The sequence below is a fragment of the Coenobita brevimanus genome, chromosome 59, assembly GCF_032717465.1.
Source record: "Coenobita brevimanus isolate Jiangsu-jjx chromosome 59, ASM3271746v2, whole genome shotgun sequence".
NCBI lineage: Eukaryota > Metazoa > Arthropoda > Malacostraca > Decapoda > Coenobitidae > Coenobita > Coenobita brevimanus.
The window spans coordinates 10,032,461-10,044,605 of record NC_137012.1 but is presented as its reverse complement, the minus strand read 5'-3'; the positions used below and the strand labels follow the sequence as shown (position 1 = coordinate 10,044,605).

Below are 12,145 nucleotides of genomic sequence, written 5' to 3'. Positions count from 1 at the left end.
GGTACAAATTGAACTTGCTAGGATTCAGGCAGACCACGAGTATCGCATGAAAGAAGGTGGAACTGGATCATCTAGCTCTGATGATTTTGATGTGGCTAAAAATGTTAAACTTGTCCCTCCTTTTAATGAATCTGATTTAACAAAGTATTTTCAGTTGTTTGAGGGGATAGCTACAGGTTTTAATTGGCCCAGAAAGTATTGGCCAGTACTCCTTCAGACTGTTCTCACTGGTAAAGCTCAAGTAACTTATGCATCTTTGCCTCAGGATCAATCTGATAATTATGATGTAGTTAAGAGCTTGATTCTTAAGGCCTATGAGCTTGTTCCTGAAGCCTATGGAGTAAAATTTAGGACAACTTATAAGCAAAATAAGTAATCCCATGTTGAGTATGCAAAAATCAAAGAAGATCTGTTAGAGCAGTGGTTAAATTCTAAGAATGTAAATTCTGATTTTGATAAATTTAAACAGATGATTTTGCTGGAGGACTTCAAAAGGTGTATTAATAAAGATGTAAGCCTATATCTTGATGAGAAAAGAATAGATAATTTGTCTGATGCTGCAGTTTTAGCTGATGAATATGTTCTCACTCACAAGAGATATTCTAAAGAAAAAAGGAAAGCTGAGAGTTAGTACGTTGCCTCTACTCAGAGTACAGGTAACAGGAAAGTGAATAAAGGTGATGTTTCTCAGGAAGTAAATACCAGCTTCACCTCTAGATTTCAGAAAAGTAAATGTACTTATTGTAGTAAGCTTGGTCATACTACGGAGAAATGTTTCAGGAGACAGCGTGATGTGAACAAAAAGGAGTCTTTAATTATTGTCAATTGGTCTAGTGTCCACCCTTGAGAGTTCCCAGAATTCTTTAACTGAGTTAATTGAACCTGCTTTGAGGGGTAAATTAAATTCTCATGATGAAGCTCCTCTTTGAGCAGTAACGTGGGTGACACTCTCAAGAGTTCATGTGCTAATTTCCTGTCTGATGGTTTTGTCAGTCCTCTGGACAATAATGACAGAAAATCAGTTCAAATATATCGTGATACAGGTGCTTGCCAATCCCTTATGCTGACCAGTGTTCTAGGCTCTAATGTTAATTCCTCTGATGAAACTGTAATCTTACAATGTGTAGGGAATAATTACTTCTCTGTCCCTCTGTGCAGAGTGAATTTAGAGTCTGGTTTTGTTAATGGTTCCGTTATGGTTGGGTTGGTTGAGACACTCCCAATGTCAGGTGTAACTTTCTTACTTGGAAATAATATTGGTGGAAGTCGAGTGTGTCCAGCTCCTCAGTTGTCTAGTGAACCAGTGACTACGACCCAGGATTGTGATATCCCTGATGTGTTCTCTGCATGTGCTGTCACTAGGGCTAAGTCTAAAGTTACTGGTGACTTAGAGGATAATGATGATGATGATGTTATCCTAGCTGACACTTTTCTTGCTAATTTGGACCACTCACCAGATGAGGCAGTACCCCGTTGTGTTGATAATTTGTCTCGTCAAGAGTTGGTTGAGTTGCAGGTTGCTGACCCTGAGTTGAAAGGTCTAGCTAACTCTGCTTGCAGTGAGGAAGAGTCAGCTGGTGCTTCTACTTGTTATTATATAAAGTCAGGAGTACTTATGAGAAAGTGGAGACCCCCAACAGCATCAGCCGACTGTGAATGGGAGGTTGTACATCAAGTTGTCATCCCTCGTGTTTGTAGGCAGGATATCATTAGAGTGGCTCATGATTCCAGTTTGGCAGGACACCTTGGAGTAAGGAAGACTGTGGCACGCATTTTGAAACACTTCTACTGGCCAGGTATCTTCAGGGATGTTTCCTGGTATTGTAAGTCTTGTCACACCTGTCAAGTTGTGGGGAAGTGTAATCAGACCGAAAAGGTTGCACCTCTAGTTCCCATTCCTCCATTTGAGGCGCCATTCACCCGTGTGTTGGTGGATATTGTGGGCCCTCTTCCTAAGACTTCTTCAGAATTTTCTTATGTGTTGACCCTGATTGATATGGCTACTCGTTATCCTGAAGCCATTCCACTTAGAAATATCTCAGCAAAGAACATGGTTAAGGAAATGCTAGGGTTCTTCACAAAGTTTGGTCTGCCCCAGGAGGTAAAGTCAGACCGGGGAAGTTATTTCACGTCAAATGTTTTCAAGCAGTCTCTGAAAGAGTTGGGCATCACCCAAATCACGTCTTCAGCTTACCATCCCCAGACCCAAGGAGCACTGGAGAGATATCATCAAACACTCAAATCGATGCTCAAGAGATACTGTTTGGAACATCAGAAAGATTGGGATAAAGGTCTTCCATTCGTTGTATTTGCCGCAAGAGAATCTCCAAATGAATCACTGGGATTCACCCTTTGAACTACTGTTTGGCCATGAAGTAAGAGGACCCCTTAAGCTACTCAAGGAATGCTGGCTGTCGAAGGAAGATGGCGTCAACTTGCTGGAGTATGTGATGAAGTTCAAAGAACGGCTGTCCACTGCTTTACAGCTGGCGAGAGAGAATTTAGGAGCTGCTCAGGAGAAGATGATGACTTGGTATGGTAAGAAGTCCAGGTTACGCCACTTTCAGCCAGGAGATCAGGTTTTGATTCTGCTACCAGTGCATAGGCAACCTCTTCAAGCCAAGTTTAGTGGTCCTTATTTCATGGAGAAGAAACTCAGTGATGTCAACTATGTCATCGCCACACCAGATCATAGAAAGAACAAGCAACTTTGTCACATCAACATGCTAAAGTTATATAACAGGCGGGACGAAAATAACCCAGTCTGCACTGTAGCTGTTCCACCCGAGTCTGCAAGTGAAGCTCTCCCATGCAGTATGAGGCTGAGTGATAGTTTGGGGAAGAATCCTGATATCATGAATGATCTCCAGACTAAGCTTTCTCATCTAGCTCCCGAGGAAAGGCAGGAGTTTTCGGCATTACTGCAGGAGTACCCGCAAGTGTTCCGTGCCACTCCAGGAAGAACCACTGTGTTGATGCATGATGTCGATGTTGGAGACGCAAAGCCAATTAAATTGCCTCCTTACCGTGTGAACCCAGTGAAAGTTCCTCTCATCGAGAAGGAGCTTGGCTACCTGTTGGACCACAAGATGATTGAGCCCTGTCAGAGCGAGTGGAGTTCTCCTGTCACTCTAGTCCCTAAGCCAGGTGGGTCACAGCGGCTTTGCAATGACTACAGACGTGTTAATCAGATAACCAAAACAGACACTTACCCTCTCCCTCGCGTGGAAGATTGCATAGACAAGATCGGAAAGGCTAGGTACATAAGTAAGTTTGATTTGTTAAAGGGATACTGGCAAGTACCTATGACTGAACGTGCTAGGGAGATCTCATGTTTTGTAACACTAGGAAAGACTTTTGCATGTTCTGTAATGCCATATGGTATGAAGAATGCACCAGCCACTTTCCAGAAGCTCATGAATGTTGTAACAGAGGGTTTGGCAGGGTGTGTTGTTTATATTGATAATGTATTAATCTTCAGTGACAACTGGAAAGATCAATTATGCCATGTCAGTAAATTTCTTGAACGTTTGGTTCAGGCTAATCTTGTAGCTAATTTATCAAAGTGTGAGTTTGGTCAAGCTAAAGTTCAGTACCTTGGGTACGTAATTGGTGATGGACACGTTGCACCACCAGGAGCTAAGGTTCAGGTTATAAGTGATCTTCCCAGACCTAAAAGTAGGAAAGAGCTACAAAAATTTTTGGGAATGGTAGGTTAATACAGGAGATTTGTTCTTAACTTTTCAATTCTTGTATCACCACTTACAGACCTACTGAAAAAGGGAGTTAAATTTGTCTGGACCGATAACTGTGAATCCTCTTTCAGTAAACTTAAAGCTATCCTATTAAGTCAGCCAGTGCTCGCTACTCCAAATTTTGCTAAGCCTTTTAAGATGGCTGTTGACGCAAGTGATACAGGAGCTGGGGCTGTTTTGCTGCAAGAGGATGATCAGGGTATTCAACACCCTGTATCTTATTACAGTAAGAAGTTCACTCCACCTCAAAAGAAGTACTCAACTATTGAGAAAGAGCTTTTGGCCTTGATTTTGGGTTTACAGCATTTTTCATTTTATTTGTGTTCTGGTTTTGACCCCATAGTCATTTATACCGATCATAACCCACTGAAATTCCTTAGTAAGTTTAAAGATAAAAATCAGAGATTGACAAGATCGAGTCTACTTCTTCAGGAGTATTCATTAAACATACAACATGTCAAGGGGAAAGAAAATGTTATTGCAGATTGCTTACCTAGACTTTAGACAGATTGTTTTTGAGTAATAAGAAATTTCCTTTGTAAATTTCTTTTTCTTTGTGGGGAGGTGTTACATAGCCAATGATTTCATCATTCTTTGTATAATTCTAATGTACAGTATGCTGCATGTTTGATCATGATTCACCTCGTGGCTTCCATAGTGACCAGGCTTGCGTGTTCTACCTCACTCCCCCCTTCTCCCCTTATAGTAGAGTAAGTCGTTCTTTCTGTTGTTCAGAGCAGGACTGTCAACTCTTCCTCCCCTGTGCCTTCATTTCCGCGTCCTTCTTGCAAGTTGAATCAAGCTCTGCCGGCCCCTATATAATGAGCTCAGTCTCTGCATTAATTGCCACTTAGATCTACTCCTCATTTGGTTCATATCTCTGTCCTCCCCTGTATAGTGTATTATCTTTGTGAGTGCTCAGGAAGTCTCCAGCCATCTAGCTGCTGTATAATTTGAGTATAAGTGTTGTTACCATTTTTCTTGTACTGTTTGGCCTGAGGTGTTGATTCGTGGGCCTGGTAAGGTTCTTGTGATTCATGTGGAGTTTTTGATGTCAGCCATTATTAATAATATTTTGTATCTGTAATAATATATCTTGCATTAACTGAGCATTATCCGGTTTTCTCATTTATCAGGGCTGACTTAGATAAATTTACTCTTGCTAATTTCGTGTTAATAGAGGCTATGGCAGTTAACCATATATTTAACCTGTTTTTTGCCATTACATTATCCTTATGAGTCCTGAATGTTTAGTTGTTAGTTTGAGGATTAAACTTTAACTTATATATATATATATATATATATATATATATATATATATATATATATATATATATATATATATATATATATATATATAATCATCATCATCATCAACAGCCGTTGAGGTCCACTGCAGGACCGGGCTATCCCTACCGGAGCAGGGACGATACAGCCAATGTATCTCTACCCAGTGACTTTGACTGTCTGGTAGAGACTGTATGTAGGGTGAGAAGCACTTGTGAGTGTGATTGTAGTGTTGTAGTGGCTTTGGATGTGTGTGTAGTCTGTGAACCAAGTGTAATCGGCCCGCCCTAACCCGATTCGGTGCAAGCATACCAGTATGCGACACTGGTTCAACCAAAGCACCCCTTGAGTCCACCAAAGTAGCAAGTGGCTTGGTGAACGCTTCCTAAAGGTTTTACAACTCTGGCGGGAGGTGAATCCGCGCTCACCTGCGTGCGAAAATCACACTATACCACTGTACCACAGAGGCTCCATATATATATATATACATAGAGAGAGAGAGAGAGAGAGAGAGAGAGAGAGAGAGAGAGAGAGAGATAAATAGATAGATAGATAGATAAATAGATAGATAGTTAGATAGATAGATAGATAGATAGATAAATAGACAGATAGATAGATAGATAAATAGATAGATAAATAAATATAGATAGATATAGGTATAGATATAGATAGATATTGATATATAGATGTAGATAGATATATATAGATATAGATACAGATAGATAGATATATAGATAGATATAGATATAGATATAGATAGATATTGATATATAGATGTAGATAGATATATATAGATACAGATAGATAGATATATAGATAGCTATATATAGATAGATAGATAGATAGATCAAGATATATATATATATATATATATATATATATATATATATATATATATATATATATATAAATATCTAGGCTGCTTCCCCCAAGGAAAGGAAGGTAGCCGAGACAGGATGACACACTCCCCATTTACTCATCAATTCAAACACATTCATTCGCATCTTAGCCCCAAAGGGGAGAACGGACAGATCCTCACCGCACCACACCGCACAAGGGTCAACTGCGTAATACAATCAGTGACATCCGCAGCAGGGCCCGACAGCAGAGCTGGTTTACCCCTGCCACATCATAACAGACTCATCCCTTTACCCGCACCTGACCTGAAATAGCTGATCATATATTTATATATATAAATATATATATATATATATATATATATATATATATATATATATATATATATATATATATATATATATATATATATATATATATATATATATATATATATATGGATGGTGTTGTAAGGGAGGTGAATGCAAGAGTTTTAGGTGGAGGTCTGAGTCTGGTGAATGTTGATGTTGGAGAGTGGAATCTGAAGCAGCTGCTCTTTGCAGATGATACTGCACTGGTGACTGATTCAGAGGAGAGATTGAGACAGTTGGTAGAGGAGTTTGGAAGGGTGTGTGAAAGGAGGAAATTGAAAGTAAATGAGAATATGAGTAAACTGATGAAGTGTACGAAGTTGATAGATGGTATGGGGATGAATATAGTTTTGAATGGTGAGTTGCTTGAGGAGGTAGATTGTTTTAAATATCTAGGGTCACATGTTGCTGTGGATGGAAGAATAGATGCAGAAGTGAAGTTTAGAATAAATGAAGTAGGAAAGGTGCTGGGAGGAATGAAAAAAGTGTTTAAATGTCGTTCGCTTAGAATGGATGTAAAGAGAAGGCTGTATGAGGGTGTTGTGGTACCGACTGCGTTATATGGGGCTGAAACATGGAATATCGGTGTAGCAGAGAGGAAAAGTTTGAATGTAATGGAGATGAGGTGTCTGAGGAGTATGTGTGGAGTGACACGTATGGATCGGATGCAAAATGATGAAGTGCGAAGGAGAACTGGAGTTGTTCGGGAGATGGCTGGTAGAGTTGAGCAGAGGGTGTTGCGATGGTTTGGGCATATGGAGAGAATGGAAAATAAGCGATTGGTGAAAAAGATAACTAGATCTGATGTGAGAGGTGTAAGGCTGAGAGGAAGACCACGAATAGGATGGATGGACAGTGTGAAGAGAGCTTTGGATGCGAGAGGGATGTCTGTTGAGCAAGGAAGAGTGGCTGTGCGTGACAGAAATAAATGGAGAGAAATTGTGAATGAATAAGTGATGACGCAGCCCTGAGGGGATATTCTCCCACATTTGGTCTGATCAGCTAGTCAGGTCAGGTGCGGGTAAGAGGATGGGTCTGTTGTGATGTGGCAGGGGTAAACCAGTTCTGCTGTCGGGCCCTGCTGCGGATGTCACTGATTGCGTTGCACAGTTGACCCTTGTGCGGTGTGGTGCGGTGAGGATCTGTCCGTTCTCCCCTTTGGGGCTAAGATGCGAATGAATGTGTTTGAATGGATGAGTAAATGAGGAGTGTGTCGTCCTGTCTCGGCTACCTCCCTTTCCTTGGGGGAAGCAGCCTAGGTATATATATATATATATATATATATATATATATATATATATATATATATATATATATATATATATATATATATATATATATATATATATATATATATATATATATATATATATATATATATATATATATGTATATATATATATAAACAGTCCAGGGGCAGGATCCCACAGCTACCTGGCGCATCCCTAGGTGGATAGGGGAAGAGCTTGTAGATATACAACGTACCGTCTTAGACGGCGCGGACCATTGGACCCCGTATAGATATATAGGGCTCCACCGAATCTAATGAATAAGGTGGCAAAAAAATTAAAACTCACCAGAAACTATGTGGCAGGGAGGTGAGATTATTTGGCACAATCCTCCCAACCAAACATGAGATCTAATGCAAAGTATTTGACGGGCGTTCCTGTTGGATCATTGTCTACTAAAGGTCCAACCGCACTGCCTCCTGTGCTTACAGGCAGTGTACCACCAAAAGTGAGTAGGCACTGTGTTGACAAGTTAGAGACTGGGATATTAAACACTCTTAAATCCATGAAGATCTATGCATACGATGTAAGAAGCCTCGCTGAAGATCACAAACTTGATAACTTAATATCTGAACTGGAAAATTAGTTGGGATATTGTAGGTTTCAGTGAGACACACAGAAACGAAGAAAAAGAAATTCAGCTCGATGACACTGTCCACCTATTTTACTACAGAGGAAAGGAAAATGAAAGAGTTAGTGGTGTAGGATTTCTAATTAACAGAAATCTTGCAGACTACATGATTAAATTCAGCAGTGTATCTGACAGAGCAGCAGTGGTTGTAATCAGACTGTGCATAATATATACCCTGAAATTAATACAAGTATATGCACCAACTTCTCAGAGCTCAGATGAAGAAACTGAAACATTCTTTGATGACATCTCCCAGATTATGGAAGAGGAAAAGACAACATATACTATATTCATGGAAGACTTCAATGCAAAAGTTGGAAAGTCAAAAAATGGAGAAGCATGTATGGGAAAATTTGGAGTGGGAGAAAGGAACGAAAGAGGAGAAATGCTGGTAAACTTTGCAGAAATGTTTAACATGAGAATAATGAACACATTCTTTCACAAAAGAACAGGGAGAAAGTGGACCTGGAGAAGCCCAAATGGAGAAACAAAGAATGAAATCGACTTCATTATAGCAAAAAAGAATAACACGATCGCAAATGTCACAGTTATCAACAAAGTAAATATCGGAAGTGACCACATCCTAGCCACTTGCCTTTTCAAGCCAACAGCATTGAGAGTGGACTCCAGGCCCTCTGCCAATGCACTGATACCTTGAAACATCTGCTCATCCATGGCCAACCACCTCAAGGTGCTCCAAAAATTTGGCCATCTACCACTCAACAAAACAACTCCACACACCACCCTACCACCATTCAACGGCACAATGTTTGCTGGTTCCATACCCATTACAGCCCTTGCTCCCACAACTGTGTTGCTCCCTGTGCTTTTCAGGAAAACACTAGCGGCAAGGGATGGTAGATGCTGCCACCCCCTTTCTTTCACCCCATCACACAGACACCACTGCCATGGCTATCAGTTCCTCTGTGGCGTGTCACCCTCCGGCACATCACTGACCGCAGTTCAAGAATATGTTACCTCCTGGACACAGAAATGGCCTTCAGCATCTTTCCTCCACCTCCTCAACACAACTGCCAGCAGCCTGCCTAAGACCTCTTCTCAGCTAACGGATTGTCCATTGCTATCGCTTCTTATATGGTGTGCTGACCCTCTGTGTCAACCTTGGTCTGCCACACACTCTGACTTGGCCCCTCATTGTTGCTGATGTTCCTCAACTGATCATTGGCTATGACTTCCTAACCTACCACAAATTCACCATTGAGCCATCCAATAACTGCCTCACTCATAATCCCGCAAGATAGAAGTGGTTGGCAAGCCTGCCACATGGACCAATGTTATTTCCTGCTGTTCACAGCCTAACAACTTCTCCTATCTCCGGCAGGATATGTCTGAACTGTTCTCACCATGCACATCACCAGCCCACACCTCTGCTGGGCTCGAAACATGAGGACCCTCAATTTTCACCCAACCTTGCCTCCTTCTTCCAAAACATCTCAATGCAGCCAAGGCAGAATTCAGCTCCCTCCTGGACCAAGACATCACCCTCCCCTCCAAGAGCTCTTGGGCCTCTCCACTCCACATGGTTCCAAAATCTGCCCCCTAGTGAGTGGGGAGCTTCCGGTGACTACAGAGCCTTCAACCATATAACAAAACCTGACATCTACCCCATCCCACACATCCATGCTTTCCATTGAGAACTCTACAACAGGATACTCTCCAAAATCGAACTTGTGCATGCCTTCCACCAGAGTCCAGTGGCATTTGATGACATCCAGAAAACTGCCACCACCACTCCTTTTGGACTCTTTGAATATACTTCCATCAGTTTTGGGCTAGGCATTGCTGCTCAGACCTTCCAACAATTCATGGACCGTATTCTCCGCGACCTCAATTCCATCACAGCATATATCGAAGAGATACTGGTTGCCTCCCCATCCATTGCTGACCATCACTGTCACCTGTAGCTTCTTCAACACCTCCAGGATTTTGGACTCAAGATTCATCCGGTCAAGTGTATCTTTGGTGCTGCATCACTTGACTTCCTCGGCCTCAGAGTCTCCCCAAACGGCATCTGACCTCTCCCACAGAAGATCGAAGCCATTCAACAGTACCCTCACCCTGATACTGTGCAGAAGTGTCAGGAACTCCTTGGCATCATCAACTATTACCACCGTTTTATCACACAAACAGCTGACCTTCTTGCATCTCTCACAGCCTCCTCAAGGAGCTTTTAATGTCATCCCACCAGCCACTCACATGGACCCAGGAAGCCCAGGCTGTATTTACCACCGTTAAGGAACGCATCTTGCGCTTCACTCTACTGACTCACCCTGCGCTGAGCACCACCACCACACTCACCTCAGATGCCTCGGCCACTGCTGTTGGTGCAGTCTTACAACAAGAGATCAGCGGTGAGCTCATGCCTATTGATTTCTTTTCACAACTCTCCAGTCCTCCCAAATGAAGTACAGCACCTTAGATCATGAGCTACTGGCCATATACCTCACCATTAAGAATTTCCAGCAAATCCCTGAGGGCTGCCAGTTCACCAGCTGCCAGGCCATAAGCTTCTTGTCCGTGCCTTTGCTACAAGCATGGAGGCACAGACACCCAAAGTCTTCCAACACATGGCCTACATCTCTGAATTCACCAGTGACATCTTGCACATCAAGGGCAAACAGTGAAATTGACAATGCCCTCTCCCACATCTCAGTCATCATGCCTCAGGTGTTCCCAGACTTCAAGCTTCTCTTTGCAGCCCAGCAGGATGACGAAGACCTTGCCAAATATAGGAATTCACCCTCAGACCTTGATCTTCAGGAGCTCCCCAATCCTGGGACAAACCTCAAGATCTGGTGCAATGTTTCCTGTGAATGGTGCAGATCTTTTGTCCCATGCACTCTTTGTCGGGCCATGTTCAACTGTATACAGAGCTTAAGTCATCCGGGAGTATGGACCTCCCTGTGTCTCCTCATGCAGCGTGTCTGGCCTGGCATCAAGGCAGACACTCTTGCTTGGACTACTTTGTGTCTTGCCTGTCATTCATCCAAGTACACCTGCTCCCTTGTCGAGATGCTCCCCATCCCTGAAGGATGCTTCAGGACAATCCACCTGGAAGTTGTGGGACCCATTCCATCTTCCCGGTGTTACACCTACCTCTGTACTTGCACTGACTGGTTCACTAGATGGGCTGAAGCCATCCATATGCCAGACACTACCGCAGAGACCACTACCCTGGCTTTTTGTCTGGGTGGGTTTCTCGCTTTGGTGCCCAGACTACAATCATCACTGACTGGCATGTGCAATTTGAATCACACTTCTGGAGAGAGTTACTGCGATATCTCGGCACTTCCCGACTCCTTACCACAGCCTACCATTCTGAGTCTAATGGCATGGTTGAAAGCTTTCCTGCCAGCTGAAGCAAACCATCAAGGCATAGCCCCACCCTAACCATTGGATGGACGTACTTCCCATGGTGCTCCTCGGCATCTGTGCTTCACCCAGAGAAGACCTCAACTACAGTCCAGCGTACTCAACCTTGATGAACCCCTCTGGCTTCCTAGTGACCTCTCACTGGACTCAAGTCCTCTTCTCAGTCACCACGACCTATTGCAGGCACTACAGTGCACAGTGACCTCATTCAAAGCCGTGGCTCCCTGTCAACCCTCAAACAGCCAAAAGACCATACCACCAGCCCTTGCAAATGCTGAATACGTTATCGTCAGATAGGACGCCCACATAACCCTCTCCAGCACCCCTAAGATGGCCCATTCCAAGCCATCTCCCATTCATCGAAGTTCATAATAGTCAGCCGTAACAGAAAACAGGACACTGTGAGCATCGAATGCCTGAAGCCAGTGACCATGCCTCCGGATGAAGCACCAGATACTGCCCCATGACCCCAACATGAGCCTCCAACACCCAGCACACCACCACCATCACCACCACCAGCATCACGCACACATTATGGGTTCCACTGTCTGCCTGACCAGGTAATGATGACCATGGAGACAC

At 42.9% G+C, this 12,145-nt stretch overlaps 1 protein-coding gene across 1 annotated transcript; it reads left to right on the top strand.

Annotated features, from left to right (window-relative positions):
* Window positions 1-10,591: 10,591 nt before the first annotated feature.
* Window positions 10,592-11,581, top strand: LOC145402902 (uncharacterized). The gene has a single exon (XM_080274808.1). It carries the CDS (start codon window positions 10,592-10,594, stop codon window positions 11,579-11,581), a length of 990 nt encoding a protein of 329 aa, XP_080130934.1.
* Window positions 11,582-12,145: the final 564 nt, after the last annotated feature.

What these genes read in the sequence shown, in the direction of transcription:
- LOC145402902 (XM_080274808.1), top strand. Translation starts at nt 10,592, where the DNA reads ATGAAGTACAGCACCTTAGATCATGAGCTACTGGCCATATACCTCACC.